The sequence below is a fragment of the Varanus komodoensis genome, unplaced genomic scaffold (assembly GCF_004798865.1).
Source record: "Varanus komodoensis strain SLA01 unplaced genomic scaffold, ASM479886v1 scaffold44_3, whole genome shotgun sequence".
NCBI lineage: Eukaryota > Metazoa > Chordata > Lepidosauria > Squamata > Varanidae > Varanus > Varanus komodoensis.
This window is the reverse complement of record NW_025336010.1, coordinates 2,061,262-2,081,568: the sequence shown is the minus strand read 5'-3', so window position 1 is coordinate 2,081,568 and position 20,307 is coordinate 2,061,262. Positions and strand designations below refer to the sequence as shown.

The window sequence follows — 20,307 nt, the reverse complement described above, 5'->3', positions numbered from 1 at the left end:
CTGAGTGGGATGGTGCGACTCGGTAGCCTGCAACAGCAGAGGTTGAACCCGATGGCCTTCATACCCCCTTCCAATTCTACCATTCTATGAAATGTGGGCATCCGAGACAAGTCAGGTTGACAGAGCACAGTGAACAATGCACGGTTCACATCCCAGTAGCAAACCAGAGGTCCTCTTCTTGGGTTGCCCACAGCTAAGAAGCCCTGTTAGTACAGTGGGCCTTGCGCGCCACCCCCAACAGCGCAGGGTGGCGCAGAGGCGCTCTGCGCATGCCCCGAGGCACTCCCTGCCAGCTCGCACGCTGCTGGGCTGAGTTCCAGCCCTGGGGAGGCTTGCTGGAGCTATGCCCTGGCAGGACTCCAGTTAACTCCTGTTCACCTCCAAAGAAGCCGTTAATGAGGCAATAAGGGAGATGCTGTCACATGCCATGGATTAAAAACTTACTGATCGTGTTGCCATAGGAGAGCTGTCCCCCTGCCGTTCTCCAAGGGGCTTAACTTTTCAAAACACAGTCCAAGGGCAACTGCACCTTGCCAACCGGACAGAAGAACAGTTGAGCAACTTGGTTTACAGAAACTGCTCCTTGGAAATGGTATTCTCCCCCAGAAGCCACCGCGCTGCTTCCTCGGAGGACAGGGACCTCCCTGGGGCCACCTGTTCCCGTTTCATGTGCTCACATGCGCAGACACATGCGTGCGCAAGTGTGGAATGCTTCCTGCCCCTCGAGAGAAATGCTGGGGGGCAGAAGCGAGCCCCTCAGGGAAGAGGTCGTGGCCGTGGGCTTCAAGGGGGCTTCGGCAGAAGCGTGCAGCTGGGTGGGGGCTCTGGAGCGCGGACTCGGATTGGGCCCCAAGGCCTTGTTGCCCTGCGGCAGCCAAAGCCACCCAGTTCCCCTGGCAGAAGAAAGGGCTGCGGGAAGCAGGCTGCGGGCAGTTTCAAAATGCATGGGGCGCCCTGGCAAGGCTGCCCGGGGGCCACGCCTGGGGCTGCTCCGCGCCTCTGGCCAACCACTGCCAGGAAAGGAAGCCAGGCGCAGGGGGCGGTCCTGCCCCGACCAGCGGGGCTCCGCATCCATCGCAAGTCCCCTCCTTCCGGCTCTCGTGCCCCGAGGAGCCTGGACCCTGCCGACGGGGGAGGGTGGGGCTCATGCTCCATGCACCACCTCGCTATTTCTGGCCAGGCCCCTTCCCCTGCTGGCAGGCTCAGGGCCACGCCGAGGATAACCCGTGCCCGTGCCCCGGGTCCCCGGGTCCCCATCGGGGTCGGCAGCACGGCCCCTGCGGACGCCGGCGGCCACCGGAGGCCTCTCCTGGAGCTCGCGGAGGAGTCCATTTGTGTGCCGCTTTTGGGGGTGTCCCTGGGCCGAGTGGACGCGGGGGCAGGTGGGGGCAAGTGCTTGTGGGCAGCCACATCACAGTGGGGCTTGGGGCAGCTTCCTGGATCCCTAACGTGCGCCCACCCCTCCGGCGGGCCGAGTGTCAGGGCAACAAGGTGGATAAGAAGTCAGAGGGAGAGCGAGAGGGAGAGGAAGGAGGCCTGGGGCCATATTTTGGGCAAGCCAGGCCTCATCATCTGAAGTTATTCATCATTCAGAAGTTAGCACAGCAAGGGGGGACGCCCAGCTTTATGAGTAAGGGCAGACCCAGGGCAGCCCTAGAACGCGATGGCTCTGGTTCAGATGAATTAAGGGTTGGGTCAGAAGGAGAGCAGGTCAGATGCAGCAAAAGGAGGCCCTTCCCCCGGGCTGCCCCCGTCCCTCCACGATTTTGCCGAGCTTGCCTCCGCCATTCCGCAGGAGCATCCTTGCCCCCAGATCAGCGCCCCCAGCCTGTGCTGCGTGGGTGCATTTTCTCCAGCAGGCATGCTCTGCTGCAGCAGGGCCAGGCCGTGTCCGAAAGCCCCCTCAGCTAGCAGATCCCACATGCAAGACTGTGTTCTCATCACTGGCATTCAGGCCTGGAGAACATTCCGCTGCTGGTTTGCTCTTCCAGGAACGAGAGTGTGCTCTCCGACTTAAGATAAACGCTGGTTGGCTGTCAGAAATCTCTGTTCAGCACTTACACGCATTTATCTCGCACTGTGACAGGCTGCTGACACAGCAATTTCCATGCCTCGTGCTGCATGGGTGAGTTTGCAAGGGCAGTCAACTCTTGCGCAGGAAGGGTTTCTGATCCTGGAAGATTCTCGTTAATTGACAAATCCAGCAAATTATGTGAGCCGTTAGGGTAGATCATTTAACCTCGCCAGAGTTCCATTAATGAATAGCATTTACACTGCCCTTTAAAGTGGGAGTGTGCCTTGGTCACAAGTTTCAGCTTGGCCACAATTCAGAGGTCCGGAAAGCAGCTTGGTTTGCTTGGGACCAGTTTAAAGCCCACCTGATTTGACTAAAGGGTCAAATGCAGATCTCAGTTTGGAAGGTTCACTTCCCCCTTTCAGTATAACTGCAAATCAACAAATGGTATTTCCTTTTTCCTGTTTGACAGAACTGGATAAAATCTGTAGGAGCAGGTGGGTGAACAGGGAACTTCTGAGGCAAATAGGTGCAGGGGCAGGCAGAGAGGCAGCAGCACTTTCCAGGTGAGCACCTATTGCTGCTCTAGCCTCCCAGCTCCCCTTCCGCTCAGCCCACAATGCACGGGGGCACATACTGAGCACCGTTTTGGGCACGCAGCCCTCAATGGGGCTGTGCTGCATTGTGTGAACTCACTTGTGGGGGGGGGCAGGTAAACGCTAGGTTTATTGTTGGAGTATGTGACTAACCCCGCAGTGATGCCTCATTAGCTCTGCAACATTTAGATTAACTCTGTGAAGTGGGCAGTTCTACGGCCCCCATATTATCCTCGGCATCTGCAGCCTTGCCTAAGGATGAGGCTCCAAATGAGCCGAAGCCCATCAAAGCGAATCCTGAGCAGGCTGCCGAAGGAACGGGGGAAGCGTGCAAGCGGCCACCCCCACACAGGTCAAGTCCAGTCCGAAGCCGCTTTTGCTCACCTAGGACCTGAGACACGTGCGCAGCTCCGAAACAGAAGGCGCGCAAGAGCGGTGCGATCTGAACGCCACTGGCGACTCTGCCTCAAGTGAGCGGCCGCACTCTTCTGGAAATGCACCCCCGACTACAGATGCCCACTTCCCCGCCTCCGCCAAAGGAGCTCCCATCGGCTCTGCAGCACGGGGCAAGGCTCCCCAGGGTGCAGAGAACTGTTTCAGAAGTCCGCGACCCTTTTCCAGTAAGTCGTGTGAATACTGAAGTGTGGGCGGGGATGCCAGAAGCTGTCCAAGAGGGCCTGGCCTGAAGAATCCTTCCTAAGAGAAAGACCGACTGTGGCAACAGTCCGTGAAGCAGAGATGTTGGATCCCCAGCACAAAAAAGCCCCTGAAGCTATTGAACATTCATCTGAATTAAAAGAGGACCATGTTCGGGGACAAAATTACTGAGCTGGGGAGCCTCCTGGCCAGACCGAGCATTGTCATGAAGTGCCGGTCGCACGGTGACCACAAAGAGGAATTTGTGAACGCAGCGATCATTAATTCCACCCTGTGACACCCAAGACTGAAGCTTATGGGCAGGCTCTCCAAAGTTCACAATTCTCCCAAGATGCCTCTTCACACTAGAGGGACATGTGCTGCCTGCCCTTCTACACACAAGCCTCTCTTTTCCCACCAGTCCACTCAACAACTTTCTCAACGATCTTAGTGGACACACCAAAAGGTCCCACCAGAGAAGGGCAAAACAGGAGAAGGCCTCCCCAAATGCAGAAAGACAGCAAGCGCCCTCTTCCAACTGACTGATCTGGCCAGTCCAGTCTGCCAGAAGCACGAAGAAATCCGTGAAATCAGCAAGAAGCAATATTTGCCACATTCTTAAAATCCGACTGTATTTTCTTCCCTTTGCATGGAAGATCCCCTGGAAGGGCTGATGCTTCTGAAGAGGTTGCTGCTTGTGCTAAGACCTGCCACAGCTGGGCTGCTGTGCTGCAGATGTGCATCTTGTTCCTTGGAATGCAAACTCCCTCTCTCCAAACAAGGTTTTGTTGGTGTGAAGCTTGGACGTATCATTCCTCTGCCTCTGTGGTGCTAGAGTCTGCCTCTGCCTCTGGGCGCTTTCTCCCACTCAAGGTAGGCTTCTGGGATGGGACTCCAAACCAAAAGGCTTGTGTGTGTGCGCACACACACATGCACACACACGACACATGGTTGTGGACACACGCCAGCACACGCCCCCATACAGTTCCAAAGTTTCCTTAAAGTTTCCTAACCCCGACCCCGACCATGCCGTGGTCTATGATTAGGCTGATTAATCTACCTGCTCCGGTGACATTGCCGTAACAACACCACAGGGAGACAAAGACACAAAACTTGGCTGACGTGGCCAGCTTGGTAAAATTTGTGCAAGAGAAGACCTTCTGGTTGAGCCACGAAGAAAAAGGGAGGATGCTACCAAGTCGTTAGAGGAAATTTTGGCCGTGGTTCTCTGGGGCGGATACCCCAGTTACGTAATGTCTGTGTAACACTCTTGCACAGAAAATTTCAGTAAGACGCATGGCATGAACTTAGCAAGGAGAACTCTGTAAAAGTTCTTTCTGTAAATTTGATTTGTACATTTTGGAAATCCTGTAAGTTTGTACATTTGTACTTTACAAAATTTTGAATTTTCTAATTTTTCTAATTTTGTAATGTGGCAAGTGTTGTAACTCTTGTAGTATGTTTTTATTTCAATAAAATCGTTACAGATGTCCAAAACCTCTATGCGTTTATAGGCCTGGAGGCGGGACGGCTAACGATGGGTTCAATTTTCCCATTGACTGCACCCACATCCTCCCTCCCCCTCCCCCCCCCTCCGCTGCCCATCCTTGCTGCCTTCTGGCTCCCATTGCTGTGTCCCTGCTTATGCTGCAGCGGCCACTTTTCCCGCAGGAAGCGGGTCTGCCGGAGACGCGTCTGCCCGCCAAGCAGGCGCCCTCGCACGCCCCGTCCCTAACGGTTCAGGGCAGCATCGCTCCGGCTTAGCAACCTGAGGAGATGTGCACCAAAGCAGAGAAAGGGAAAGTCCTGCCATGTCCCTGCACGGCTGGCATGACCTGCATCGGGTGACAAGCCTCATCCAGGCAGAGGGCCAAATGCGGTTTTGCGGGGGCTGCCCAGGAGGTGCCTCTGGGGGTGGGCACAGCCAAAGGCGAAGGGGCAGGCACTGCCGGCGGACTCCAGTTCCTGCTCCTAATGCCTGCGCATCTGGGAAGGCATTCCAGCCTTTGCAAATGGGCCGGGGGAGGGGGCGGACCCGAAGCCACCCACCGATGGGTCACCTGGGCACAGGGGCCGGGCACAGCCATATGGAGGATCCCAAGCGCCAGGCCAGGCTTTCCAGCGTGTGATATGCCTGGAGGTCTTAGGAAAAAGCTGCTCCGAGGCGTTTGCTGCCCACGGTGCTCCGGACCGGCGCATGCATCGGGCCTCATCGCTGGGAGCCCTGGGGCCGCGAGGGGCATGCCGCCTCCTCCAGCGCTGTCCTCCACGCCGCCCACGCAGAGCCGTGGTCGGCCGAGGCAGCCGTTGCGTCACCTCGCGGTGGAGGTGGCCCGCTCCTCCAGCAGGTCCTGAGCGTAGCCCGGTGACACCCCCGCGGGGCAGCATCCGGGAGGCCGGGCCAGCGGCCTCGGCCTAGGCCTCGAGGGAGCGGGAAGGTAAGGCTGCGCAGGGGCAAAGCCAAGGTGCCCAGCGGGTGCCGCCACACAGAAGAAGAGGCGTGTGCCAGGCGGTTTCCTACGGAGGAGCCTTGGCATGAAGAAAACATGAAGATGCATAAATGATGACGGCAAAGGGAGAAGGAGCAGCAGAGCCTTTGCCAAGTCAGCCGCAGGCACCCAAGGCTGCAACCCGATGCCCGAGATAGAGTTACCCGGAACGCTCCGCTGGGGCGTGGCACTTCTCCCAGGGCAGCTCCTGGGGCCAAGGGGGCCACCAGGCAACAGAGGGTGGGGGCTGCCCACCCAAGGAAACGACCGTGCCGCAGTCGCTCCCCCCCACTTGGCAGTTCCTTCCAGCGGCAAATGCTTGGAGGAAAGACGGGACACCCCTCCCCCCCTCCCACAGGGAGCAGCCGCACCTCTTCTTTGGGGCTTACCGAAAGCAGAGGCGGAAAAAGGTCTGCAGGCCAAGGGAAGCGTCCAGTCTCCAAACGGCCAGCCAGGGCCTCCTGTTCCCACAGCCTCTGCTACATGCTGGGGTTCCAGGAGGCACACCAGGGGGTGGAGAGGTGGGACAAGCCCACCTCGGGGGAATCAGAGAATCGGTCCTGAGCCCCAGATCCTTTGGGTGCTCGCTGTAATATGCCAGTGTTCTCCCCATTTTCCACTCCACCGGCTTTGCATTCAGCCCTGTCCATCTCTGTGTGATTCTACACCAGTTCCCATATTGTTCCCGATTATACCAAATCCTTGGGAAGATCGTTTCCTCCACTGTATCCCCACCAGCCCTCCCCCCACCGCGTGCTTTTAGGGTTACCTCCCACCATCCCCAAGCTCTTGGTACGCCATTCAAGTAATCACGGGGCCTCACACCTTGCAGGAGCAGAGTTTCCAGAGGCCTGGCCGACTGCTTTGATAATCCCTCCATGCACGGGCAGAGCGAATTAACATTCTCCACAGGGCTCCGTCGGCATGCGTGACCTAGTTTGCGCTCCGCTCCAGTCGGGGAGGGCAATGTGGGGACCATTTGAGGAGGGGTCCTGCAAGGCTGGCTCACCTGGCTTGGGCTTGGAGAAGCATCCTCCCATGATGGGCCAAGCAGAGGCGGTCCTGGGGGGAAGGAGGGGAGTCAGCAAGCTGCGTCTCCGAGAGGCATCGACCTCCGAGGCAGGGCGGCGGGGGCAAGAGGAGCCCAGTGGCCTCACATCCTCATCTGTGCCGACACCTGCAGCCTTCCTTCATGGCCTGCATCGAGAAAGAGGGCCATCCGTGAGGACGAACTCGGGCACTTCTTGGCGTCCGCCGGCTCCAGTCACTCCCTCAAAGCCTGACGCCCGCATCCCTTTGTGCCCCAGTGGAGTCGCTGCACCAGCGCACTGCTTCCGAGTTCGGAGCTCTCCCAGCCTTCTGCTTCCTTGATGCATTGGACTGCAACTCCCATCATTGCTGGCCTTTGGAAGGAGGGGAGTTGCCTATCAAGGGGCACCAGGTTGGGAAAGGCTGCTCTGCTCTGATCCAGGGGAGAACACGAATGCCTGTTTGCTGCAGGCCCTGAGCCTCAGGGCATTCCCAGGGGGGACAGAACCAGCACGGTTTGGTTTGGCTCTTCTGTCGCTCCCTGCCCTCGAAGCAGAAGAGCTGCACTGCAGAGGCAAACGCCAAGCGAATGTTAAAAAGCAACAATAGTTTAAATCGTAAGACCTGTTTAAGCGGCTAATTCAGTCCCAATATAATAGTAAGTAATTAAATGCCCTGTGGTAGAGCACAGCCTTAAACATGGTATCCGAAAGATGTCACAGTTGGCACCAGTGGGGAGCCTGTTGCATCGCTGACGGGCCACCACCGAAAAGGCCCTTTGCCTGGCTGCCAAAAACTAGGGCGAGCCCTGGGCCTTGACCATGGCACCCGGGCAAACTGCAGTTTGGAGGCCCGCCAGCAGGGGCCGCCTCCCCGAGCCACGAGGGGCTTGGTAGGTCAAGACGCGCATGGTGGATTGGGCTTGCGAGCCTCTGGACGGCGAACGCAAGCAGGCCAGAAATGCTGCACACGCAGATCATGTGGCCCCTCTTAGCAATCTGGCTGCTGAATTCTGCACCAGCTCCTGCTTCTGGACTGTCTTCAAGGGCAGCCCCACACAGAGCGCACTGCAGTAATCTAGCTTCAAGGCTACCAGAGCATAGAAGATCAATAGCAAGCTATCACTGCCTGGATATGGTCATGGCTGAGACCCCAAATGAAGCTGGGAGACAGCACTCCAGGCCACTGATGCCCCCTGGACCTACAGCGAGAACGATGGCTCAGGGGACAGCCTCAGAAGCCTGCCCCTTCAAGGGGAGAGCAACCCTTCTAGAATAGGTTGAGGTCCCTCAGAGGAACCTCCCACTGAGAATGACTCCGGCTTCTCAGGACTGAGCTTCAGTTTGTTGGCCTTCATCTAGTCTACTGTCTCAGCGAGGCGCCATTTTAGTACATTCGCAGCCTCACCTGCTGACGATGCAAAGACGCAGAACTGTGTGCCACCAGCACATTAAGGACAACAGGCTCCAAGCCCCTGACGACCCCACCCAGCGATTTCATGCAGGTGCAGAATGACGTGTGGGCAAGCCACCCCCCGAGGAACCGTGCTGGAGCGTCCAAGGAAGAGCACTGTCCCCCAGCCCTACCTCCTGCCGCCTGCTTCCCAAGCTGGGACGGAATCACGGCAGGGCAGTGCGCCTCGCTCCTGGCTCAGGCGCTGGCCCAGGAGGACACCTTGGTGATGGGCATCAACAACTGTAGAGGAGCACCAATGCTATTATGCCCCTGAGGGTGATTCCAGTTGAAAGACAGAAAAGCTAAAAACATTTTCCACACAGTCTGCCAGTGAGTAGAACATGCGCTGAGCTTCTCTTTGGAAAAGTGGATCCACCCTGCCCATGAGGAAGAGCTGTCGCCCTCCACTCACATGGCCATTTGTGTATCTCTGAGGCCTCATCTTTTTAATGGCCGGATCTGGTGTCATCCCATCTTTCCTCTGTTGTAACAAGAATCAGAGCATCTTGGATGGCAGGGAGACAGGCCTGGGCTCCTCTCTCCAAAGAAATCATTCTTTATCTACCTCGTCTAAAGGGAATTTCAATGGCTTTATTTTTCTCATTGACCATTAGATAGCTTGGAAAACCCAAGTTCCTTTTTAATCTCTTAATTTCAGTCCTCCGACCAGCTAATCTCCACGCTCCATTCCACTCTGAGCCGTCTTTGAATGAAGCAGTTTTATCTCCACAAGGAACAAACGGGAGGGATCATAAAGCAGGGGGAAAGTCAGCAAGAGACACGTGTTCCGCATACTTTCCACAGCGCCTTTGACCCAGCGCTGTGAGGACTCCTCAGGGACAAGGAAACCTCACCACACGGCTGGCTTAGAGTTCCCGACTGAGTTCTGGAAAGGGCTCCTAGATGAGAAGAAACCGGCTTGATTCCTGCAGCCTGCTGCAGGCTGGGGACCCCCAGAAGCCTTGGGCCACAGCACCAGCTGCCCCTGCCATGCACCGGGGGTGTCGTGCTGGGGCAGCTGCTCTGCTTTCTTCCAGTGTCTTCCCACCCACTGCTCGCTAGCTGGGTAGGCTGCAGAGGCCGTTTTTCAAAAGACGGGGTGCCCAGCCACGACAAGAACGCTGCATGGCCCGGGAGCTGCGCTCCCTTCTCCTTGCACAAATGCTGCGGGCTCTCCGACGGCGCTTATGGCAACAGCTCCCTCCACGCCTCTCCGTGGCCCGTTAGAAGACTCAGCAGGAACCCACTCCCAGCACTGCACTGTGAGACCGTGATCCCGTTTCTGGGAACCCATCCATTCTTCCCCCGGGTGCCTGTGCAGGCAGGTCACAACCATGCTTCAAACGTGAGCTGGCACCTACGGCCGCTTTTTCACAACCCACAGCTGGGGTGAAGCACCCTGCTCTACAAGCGCCCCACTGGCACTGGAAGGGGTCCATAAGCTCCTCCGTCTCCGAATGCTGCCACACGTGGAAAGGAAAGAGCCAAGAGCAGAATGGGTGGGGCCGAACCACCAAAATGAATCAGGACATCGTAGCTTAGCTGTCTTTCTGCCGGGAACTAAGCCTCAGGAGAAGTGTCTTGGCCAGCTCCAAGTGTGCGTGTGGGGAGGGGGGGTCACAGAAGCCAGGGGACCACCCAAGGAGCAGCGGCAGGGGGACATGCGATGGGGGCTTCTGGGAAGCCGCGGGGGCTGGACTGGAACACAGGGAGGAGCAGCAGAAAAGCCAGGTCTTCTCTCCTGGGAGGTGGTGCAAGCAGGATCTAGCCAGGGAAGCCACCAAATCAGGAATCGTGGCTCCGTGGTCTGCAGTCTGGAAGGGCCCTCCCGGCCCCTTCCCCCCGGTAGTGTTTTTGTGATGGGGGCAGGGAGAGAGCTGCTGGCTGTGGAAAGGGGACAGGTGCTTTTGCAAGGCCGCAGGGGGCAAAGTGTCCCTCCAGCCCATCTCCTCACTGCTGCCCCAGCAAATTACGGACTCTGGATTAGACGTGTGCACCAGCCAGCATAGCTGCGTTGATTTTATCACTGTTTGCAAGTTTGACAGACAATCTCCCGATATTAATCATTAAACAAAAGATGCCATTCAGATGTCAAAGGTGCATCAATGAAATGCTCGTACATTTCCTAGACGCAGAACTGCACCGAATGCAAAGTCTGGGCCAATCCTGCCCTCGATGGAAGTGCCCACAATAAGGAAGGCTGTAGAAGCCCCAGGCAGGGAAGCGGGTTGGTGGCCGTGCCACAGTTTCCGCAGAAACAGCTCCCGCCAGGCGAAGCTCGTGGAACTCGGCGACAGGGTCTCCAGGTGGCTAGACGGCGTGCGTGCGGTGGGTGCGGTTTACCCGGCTTTCAGCAGGGCCCCTGACAAAGGGCCACATGATGTCCTGGTGGAGAAGCCGATGAGCTCTGCAATGCATCGATGCGCTGCCTGAGGGAGGAGGGCATGGTCGACTGGTCACAAGCTGAGTGTGGGGAACCATCGGGAGGGCGGCTGGGGATGAGTGGAGTCCCCCCAGGCTCGGCTCAGGGACTGGACCTGTTCAACCCCTGTAGCAAAGACCTGGAGGAGGGGATAGCCAGTCTGCTGACCAGATTCGCAGACGATACCCAAGTGGGGGCGGTGGCCACAACTGAGGAGCAGGTACTGTGGATCCAAAAGGATTAGGACAGACAATGGAAGTGGGCCGTGGACAACAGGATGCCGTTCAGTGTGGATAAGTGCGGCGTCTTGCACTTGGGACTCAGGAATAGGTGCTGCAGGTACAGGTAAGGGGACAAGTGGCTGGAGAGCAGCACTCGTGAAAGGGACCTCGGGGTGCTGGTTGACTGCAGGCTGAACATGAGCCAGATGTGTGACACGGTGGTCAAGAGGGCACATGCCACCCTTGGTTGCATAGCCAGAAGTGTGGCTTCCAGATGGGGGCCCACCAGTGTGGGTGTTCAAGCAAAGACTGGCCAACCACATGCTGGGTATTATATGAGCGGAGCCGGCTGGAGCCGGGGGTCAGACTAGATGGCCTAGGAGCCCCCTTCTGACTCACTGTTTCTATGTTTCTAACACCAAGGCAAAATTGGGAAGAAGTGGTCTGGTGAGATACATCTCTTCCTCTTTAAGCATTATCTATCTATTTATTATATGTATATCCCGCCTTTTTTCTCGCAAGGAACCCCACGCAGCCCCCACAATCCCCCTCCTCACCACTGTATCTGCAAGGTGGCCCTGCGAAGTGCGTTGGGCCGAGGTCTGTGGCTGGCCCAAAGCTCTGGGGGCCCTGTGGCCACAAGGGACACGCCTTCCGAGTCGCCATCCATTGCGCCGCCCTGGCTCTCGCAGGACCCCCGGTGCAGCTGGCAAGGAGTCCAGGATGGAGCCAGCTCAGCATTTCTCCACGCAACTCACATTTAACTCTGGGATTTTCTGCCACGATTTGCAGGGCTGGCCAGTGGCAGATCGCTTCTTGGAAGGGTTGCACAGCTGTGGGAGGACAGACGCCTCCATGGTCATTCGGGGGAGCTTCTGCAGTTTCTAGTTAGTCGCAAAACTTAATCTTCAGTGGTACCCACAACTAGTGCGAGAGGCGAGTGGAATCTGAAGCAGAGACTGTCTGCATGAGACGGTCCAGGCTGCTGGCAGGAGCGGATGGCCCAACCCAGATGGCACAATGCAAGGCTGGAAGGATGGCGGAGAGGCCGGAAAGGATGTGCGGAGCGGGAGGACCTCATGCTTCTGGCCTGGCCCTGGCTCTGGTCCTGCTCGCCACAGCCACGTGGCCTCCAGCACCTGACGCATGAGGGACTGCAGCCCTCGGCAAGGAAAAGGTTGCCAGCTCCCACTAGAACCTCAGTACCGAGCAATGGTATTTGAGAGCACTGTGGCCACCACTCCAACAGGTACAATAGCACCCCTTAAAGCCTTTCAAAGTTTGCTTTTTGATAGATTGCACGGCGTCTGATGGTGCTTTCTTGCATTGTGAGAAGGACCGGTTGCAAGCCACTCGGACAGCTTCGGTTATCGGGCAGCACCGGAATGGAACAAACATGATGAGCCGGAGGGGGAGCAGGAGGGGGGTCACAACTCAGAAGGAAGGACGCCCAGAAGGAAGCTGAAAGGGGAACTCCGGAGGGCTTGATCTCTTCCAAAGGCTCGGGGGTGTCCTAAAGTCACCATGGTGGAAGCCCACTGGGAATGCATCCCAGAGGCAACAAGAGGGGGCACCACATCCAAGCAGTCCCTGCGAGATCAAGGAGGGCAGCAAAGAAAGAGCGCCTCCTTCAGGAAGCCTCGCCCCAGCAAGGAGAGCGATGGGACGGAAAGCCGATGTGGGGAGGTCTGTCTCGGGGGCTGTGCAGGGCTGGATGGGCACCAGGAAGCGGAAGCAGCAGCCTGGCTACAGGCTGAGTGAGTCCCACTCGGGGAACTCAGTGGCGGGCCATCCCGGAGAGAGACGCCCTCCTCTTGCCGGAACAGGAATGTCGCTCAGGTGTGCTCCTGGATTTGAGCTTACCCCCAGAGAGGCACATGGCCACAGAGGCGATGAGCACGGTTGCCCCAGGATGGGTGCTTTGCCAGGTCTAGCCTCTCCCAGATCAAGCCTCTGGTAGCCTGTCGGATAGATTACAACGGGGCTGCCCAGTTAGAAACAGAAGCAGAGCGAGTCAGGAGGGGCCTCCCAGCCCATCTAGTCTGACCCCGGCTCCACCCGGCCGGCTCACGACACGCCCACCATGTGCACGCGCACCAGTTCTCCCCATGCAGTACCTACAGCCTGCTCAGCCAGCCACAAGCTGGGCACAGTCTTCTTGGTTGTGGCACCCCTTTCATAAAGCATTTTTCCAGGGATGCCCACAGGGCAGAACACTGGCTCTCTATCCAGGAGCTAAAGCTTCTTTTTCTGACAGCATAATAGCTTTGTTACGCTACATCACTTCGACATCCTTTAGCAGTTTTTCATATAGCTCAGGGAGGGGTTTGCTGTTGCCATTTTCAAATCCAGTTTGCACCAGCGGTTCCCACCCCGTGTGCCAGGAGGGAACGGCTCAAGCGCCAGAAGAAACTGAATAATTGAAGGCTCCTGCTGCCACGTTCAAAGCACGCTCCTGCCCCCGGGGATGCGGGTGGGGAGAGGGGAGCTGGATGGCAGCCCTGGGCCACCACCCCCACCTGCGCGCCCCGGGGAGCAGCTCCCTGAGCCGGCCTGCCCAGCAAGGGGGCCCTGCTGCAGCGGGGGAGGGGGGCTGCTGCGTCACAAGAGCGGAAGCGGCTCTGGGTGGGCTCTCTGCCCAGTAATCGGGGGGGGGGGGCGGTTCCAGTCAGCATCTTCACAGCCTGCTTGCAGGTTAGCCCATGATGCACGATGTAGGATGAGCCCGCTGTGGAGGACCATTCTCAGTGAAAGGCAGCCTTGTTCTGAAGGCCTGCCCAGCCCCTCCCGAGGGAAAGAGGAAGAAAAGGCAGCACTGGGGACTTCGCAAACAGGGACCTGAACGCAGCCGGCCCCATCAGGGCCTTTCCATTTAAACGGTGCTCCTCGCTTGCCCACTGGCACCTCCACTTATGCAACCACACGTGCAACTTCAGTGCCTTTCCCTTCTTCCCCCCACACCGTTTTTGGTGGATCCTCGGTGGCCACTTCCTAAGAATGAACAAAACACCAAGAGCCAAGTGCAGGGCACTTCTGGCAGAGGCAAAGCCGCATGGGGAAAGGGCCCGTGGCTGTCAGCAGGCCAGAGACAGTGCTTTCCTGCCTCACTGAGGACTGCACCCTTGCCCAAGCGAAGTCTCGACTTGCTGACTTAGGGAGGGCTCAGCGGTCAAAAACGCAAGGAAGACTCTACAGGGTCACCTTCATCGGGAAGAGGATGAAAGAAAGATGTCCTGAAATAGAAAATGGAGTGCTTCTCCCAGGGCAGACAGACATCTTCTCCCCAAATGCCACCTCTTCCTATTCTCCCTGTAGCCCATCCAGAAGGATAGAATAGCATGCCTTCGTCTTCATCTTCTTCACCATCATCGCTCTACACCCATGGGCCTCTTTTTCAACTTTTAATGGCCCTCCAGTCAACAGCAAAAGTACACAACCAAAACCAAAACCAGGCCAATAAATCAACTAATACTATGGCACAAAATCCACAATAAAACACTAACCAGCAACTGAAATCCTAGCTTAAACCACCATCCTGGCGGAAAACACATCCCCAGAGGCCGCCAAAGAAGTTGCCCGCTGGCCCTCCCGGGTGCGACTCCAGCCGCGTGACTATGGCAGATGGCTCCACAGCTCTTCCGCCATGGAGTTGCCCTCTGACCGCCTCCGCCGAGCAACGGGCATCGGTGCCCTGACCGACCGAGCCTCCAAAGAGCAGGGCAAGGTCTGGGGACACGGCAATCACCGATAGTTGCTTATCTTGCTACCTGCAGTTACTGCTGATTGCCAGCCGCCTTCTGGCAACGTAAATGGCAGTCGACATAAATGGCAGTCTGCAAAGGCTGTGTCCCCACACCGGGGTCTGCGGCTGGCGGGCCGAGGGAGGGTCCCTCCTGCCCTGCTGGAGGCTCCCTTCCTCTGCTTCTCCCCTTGGATGACCGGTGCACCGTTCGCTCCACCCCCCGCTCGCATGCTCAGCAAGCTACGGCGATGGCAAAGCAGGGGCAGGCAAGAGGGAACTTCAGCTCCTGGCAGTATCGAGATGATGAAGATGAAGATGAAGAAGAGGAAGAAGAAAAGGGGGGCTGGGGGGCTGTGCCATGTTCCTGATGATAAATCAGCATTTGCCAGTATCACCCAAAACAGGCCTAAGGGAGTTAAAAAGTTGAGGCGGGGGGGGGGGGGCAGGACTAGGGTTAGGGTTCGCAAGCCCCTCTGCTGGTGAAAAGCACCAGAGATGCCAGCAGTCCAGGAAGGTGGGGTCACCTCCTGGCTGACTGTGGGATCCGGATGTCCTGGGCCTGCCTGAGACTGGCTTAGTAGCCATTGCACCTTATAGAATTAGGCAGGACCTGGGGGGCCGCCCAGTCCAGCCACGTCTGCGGTCTCATTCGGTATGGGGTGCGGGAGGGCATTTCTCATAATGAGCAGAGTATGTGAGCCACTCCAGAAACCAGACAGTCGCGGGCAAGAGTGCCGGTCAGCCCTTTCAACTGCCATTCCCGGCATTCCCTGGAAGAAGGCCATGCCCACCAAGCCAGGCGGGGCCGCACTGTCGGCACGCCATTCACGCCGTGCCAGTCTTCTGGCCACTTCCTTTCCAGACGACTCTCGGCTTCTGCTCTTGGTTCCTTCAGCCACTCTCTGAAGTGCAGCCGTTCAGCTCAGGAAGCCAGAGAGACAGAGGGGGCCCAGCCCACGGCAGAGGGCCGACAACGAACTGGCCCCATGGCTGAAAACTGTGAGATCCTTGACAGCAGCGTGAATGGAGATGGTGGATCCCGTGCCTGTGCAACGGTGTGCCTTCTGCACGAGCACACTCGGTGGGCTGGTTCATCAGGACGAGGGGCTTAATGAGCCCCACAGCTGCTGGTCACGTGCAGCCAGCTTGCCCAGGTGCGTGGCTCAAAGGGGCATCGAACACGGCAAATAGGCCATGGATCGTGGATGCTTCGTTCGCTGCTTCAACGACCCCCACATCACTCGCCGGGTTCAACTGTCACTGCGAGCTGTGCCCTGCGAGACCGCGGGTCGCAGCAGCTCAGCCAGTTCCCTCTTACACTTTGTAGCTCTCCCCAGCTGGTGCCCTTCCAATGAGTTGTACTACAACTCCCATCATTCCCAGATTCCATGTTGGCTTGGTCCAAGGGCAGCTGCAGTATGGCACGCACCAAGTTGGGGGATGGTGCCTTAAGGCAGTGCCATGCAGAAGGTAGGTCTCCAGAGGTTTGGACTACAACTCCCAGGAGCCCCTGCCAGCACAGCTGACAATTAGGGAGAATACCCAACGATGTCCTGGTGCAAATGCTCATTTAGGGGCTTCATGTGCAGCGGCAGTCGCATGAGCCGGTGCAACAGAAACACCTCCAGCGCTCCCCCCACCTTCAGGGGTGTGAGGACAGTGTTGGAAGGCTCTGGCAAAGGCTAAGGGTCTGCCAGGCCCCAGGAGGTTTCCGATGCATCAGCACCACAACAGGGGCTCCCACGCAGCATTAGCCTGGGAGGAGGCCGGCTATTTCCCCCTCCCCGTTCTGGAAAATAGGCCCATTTGCCAGGATCGACTCCCAAGTCAGTCAGAGATGCTCTGGCCTCTACTAGCAGGGAGCCCCTCCGGCAGGCGCCTTTGCCGCCATGGGGACCCCCGCGTCTTTTAGCTTGCTAAGCTACAGGCTTCCCTTCCGACCAGCCTGGGACAGAAACAAGGAGCGGGCGCCAGCGGTGCCTGCCAGTTCGCAAGGGCGCTCACCTGGCTTCTCTCGGTGCTCACAAAGGCAGTGAAAGTACCAAGCTGCCACATCCACTCAGCCCGAGTTACTTCTGCGCACGGAAACGTCACACGTACCTTTGGCAATGCAAGCGCAGATTCCCGAGTGTGAAGCGGGGGAAGAGGCGCTTTCCGGAGCAGGCATTAAGCAACCGATCCGTGGGAGCCTCCTTGGCGCCCAGTCACATCCCCGGCATCCCCCTCGGGCATCTCTGAGATCGAAGGGGGCGCTCGGCGCTTGTCAAAAATTAGGCTATGCCTGCGGGTCGGCGCATGCCCCCCCGGCCCCTTCGAACGAGGCCGCCCTTAATCACGCTTCTCCCTCGACCTTCCGCCCCGCTCCAGCTCTCCGGGCACGATTCCAGCATGGGGGCTCCGTCACCCACGTCAGGCGACGCAGCTGCCCCTCCTGCTGATGCCCAGGCGCAGCCCGAAGCGCCGAGCAGGGGGTCCGTGCGCAGGCAAAGCGGCGGCGGCGGCGGCGGAAGGGGGGCAGCTCCGATGCGGGCCTGTCCGCGCTGCCGCCGTCACTCCCGAGCCGGAGAGCAGCGATCCGGGGCCCAGCCGGAGAAAAGCACTGCAGCTTCTCCGAGCTGCAATCGCCGAGACGCCCGGATTTCCTTCCTTCCCAGCAGCGTTCCCACGAGGGACTGTTCCGCAGCTGCAGACGGACCCTGCTCCAGCGCCCCGACTCCCGGTTGGGAGCGAAGGGAGAACACGCCGGCGCCCGGTCACCTCCCTCGGTCCCTTCTCCGCCTGCCTCCGGCATCTCCAGCTGGAGGAAATCCTTACCTGTGCAGGGAGAGCAATGCGGCATGAAAGCACAACATCAGGGGCTCGTCGGGCAACCGGCAGCTCTCCCGGGACCAGCTGGCATCACATGCAGGGTGGGGGGCGGCCGTGTGGCTCGGTCTGCCCTCCGAGGCGCCTGAAGCCAGCAGTCGGGTCGGCTCTTCGTCAACCGCGCGCAGCGCTGCCCAAACTTGGCGAGACTTCTCCAGGGCTTCCTGCCTCCCTTCCGGCGCGGCAGCCCGCCCGCGTGCCCGGTGCGCATCCGCAGTCGCCGGACTTCACGCCGCGACTCCGCGAAAAACGTCAAGAGCCCGAGAGCGAGAAGCCAGGTTGCCTCGGCGCACCTGGCGGCCGAGGCAAAGACACAGACGGGCGCTTTGCTCCAAGGCACTGAACCGACGACCTTTCTCTGCTTACCTGCTTCGCCGCCGCAGGAGGGACTGCGGCCAAGCCCACTGGGCGCAGCCACGGGCTTCTCGCTGCCTGGGCAGTCGCGCTCCAGAGCGCATTAGCTGTGCTGGATCCCACCAAAGCAAGCTCCAGGAGGGTGGTAATGCTAATCTGCTGCAGCGGCACTTGAAAGGCTAACGAATCTGTTTCCGGCAAAAGCTTTTTCGACTGCAGGGCACTTTGTGCCACCCATAAACGGGAATGAAATCCGTGGGGGTCTTCTGCCATAATACCCAGCTTTTAGGGCACCTGGGTTGATTTTCCTCAAAATAGACCAGAGCTCACCATTTCCCCATCACAGCAGGAGACCAGTTTGCAGAGTGTGCATGCTAATTAATATGTATAGATGGACATTTAAAAATAAGTGCAATGGTTAAAGTTGAATCTTGCCAAAAGAAGGGAGCCTGGCATGAGGTGAGCTGCACTTCCACTGTTTTCCCATCTTATCTCTAAACCAGGCCTGGACTGGACAGACACTTAAACAGAGGATTGTCCTCTCTAAAGCAGGGCACATGGCCACCCCATCAGTGCCTAAAGTTGCATGTGTGATTTCTCAATGAGTTAAACAAAACTCAGAAGTGCTGCCGAGTCTTCTCTGATGAACATGCTAAATCTGCACCACTGTTCTGGAAAGGAGGATGGTTTCCGAAGAAAAGCCACCAAGTGTTGCAGCGCTGGATGGGATGGAAAGCAGTGTGGACTTCAAGAAGGCAGAAGCTAGCCTTGCTGTGCCGAGCCAGCACGGACCCCAGGCAGTGCAGGTGCATTCCTTTCCAGCCCTATGGGAGGCGCCGCAGGGATCAAGGGTGGGGCACTGCCCACTGGGCTACGGCCCCCTCCAGAAGCGGACTTGCAAAACCCGAGCGCTGGGCCTTGAGCAGCCTTTTGGCATGCATCGCGGAGGCCTGTGGAACACCAGCCAATCGGCACGTGCCCACGGCTGCCAATAGCAGGGCAGGCTAGGAGGTTCTCAGGCGCTTGGCTGCTTTGCCCAACCCACCCTCAGCAGCCGAGCCACGGTGGGCTGCGCCGTGCGCGCGCCTGGCCATGTGGCGTGTTCAGTGCCTGGCCACAGACTGCGGTCGTGCAAACCTGGGGACGGTGGCCCGTTTGAGTGTTATGCACGCTCTGTTCCAGGCTTATGCACAGGTTGTTTAACCCTGGCATAACCTGTTGCCCCCACGTTCACACAACATGGCTTCACCAGCCAGAGAGGACTGTTTTGATGCAGAGAATGACCCCAAATTGGCATGCATCAAGGTGTCCGCCCCCCTCCCGGTGGTCCCAATCTGAACAGGGGGTGGGCTGCACCAGCTATTATCTGCCCCCTGCACTGACACAGTCTGCCCTTCCATTTTTCTCCCTTTAACAAGTCTTTTCCTCATTCTTGTCATACGAAGTAGTAGATGTCAAGGAGCCTTCCCCAACCAGGCCCCATCCAGTGTGAGGGACTGCAGTGTCTAGCATCCCCAAGTGAGCGTGCTGGGAAAGCTGATTTAGAGCATCCCAACAAAGAAAGTGAAAAGCACGGCCAGTTAGTTGAGCGCAGGGCTTCCTTATGGCGCTGGGATCCTCAGGCACTCCTCGAGCACAGAAATGCCAGGTACAATCCCTTTCTACAGAATCACACACAAACAATACTTTGAAAGCATTTACGTATATCAACTTTTCCCCAAGCAGGTCTGAAAGGGGCTCTTTTCTGATGTGCAAGCTGCCCAGCTTCACCCCGTGCCGGTTGACCTGGATGTAAATCCCACTGTGCTCAGAGCAGCTCGGTTCCTGGTGTGTCAAGGACAGCGCCCAAAGCACGCCTCTGCACATGCGTGCCCAAGGCCGGTTCAGGCATCACTCGCAGGGTGTGCATGCGGAGGCTGATCCTGCTGGGTCCCGGGAAAGGATGCCCAGAAGGCTGCCAGGGCAGAGTGGCAGGGCTGGCAAGGGGGGAGCCCAGGCGCTGGCCACCTCAGCCCCACGCCACGCAGGAGCCGCCAGTCCAAAGGCAGCATGCAACACAGGCACCACCACCCGCCCAGGCCTTGTCGCCCAAAATCTGCAGCTCTGCAGCAACTCGAGCTTTTAAGACCTTGGCATAGATTCGGTTTGATCTTTCACGTCGAAAACTTTTGGCTTTGCTCTTTCACTTTTGGGAACCAGGCTGGTTGTGAATATCACTGTCTGCAGTACTGAGAGGCAGTGCAGGAGGGAGCGCTGGACTAGGAGAGCTGCGGTCTGGACCCACTTGGTCATGAAGCTCACGAGGTGACTTTGGACCATTCACAGGCTCTCCACCTAGCCTACCTCACAGGGCTCTTGTGAAAATAAAATGGAGACGAGGAGAGCCCCGTAAGCCATTCTGGATTCCTTACAAAAGGGAAAAAGCTGGAATGTAAATGAAATGTAAGAATAAAATCCTGACCATATTACTATTAGACCTTGTAA

The 20,307-nt window shown here is 57.9% G+C and overlaps 1 protein-coding gene across 1 annotated transcript in view; it reads right to left on the bottom strand.

Moving 5' to 3' along the window:
• The window catches only part of AIFM3 (apoptosis inducing factor mitochondria associated 3), a 39,208-nt gene extending 32,365 nt beyond the window's left edge, over positions 1-6,843 (bottom strand). The window contains exon 1 of the mRNA XM_044444271.1: positions 6,745-6,843. Coding sequence (XP_044300206.1) covers positions 6,745-6,775 — 31 coding nt within the window. The 5' untranslated portion in view covers positions 6,776-6,843. The remainder of the gene's footprint in view (positions 1-6,744) is intronic.
• Positions 6,844-20,307: the final 13,464 nt, after the last annotated feature.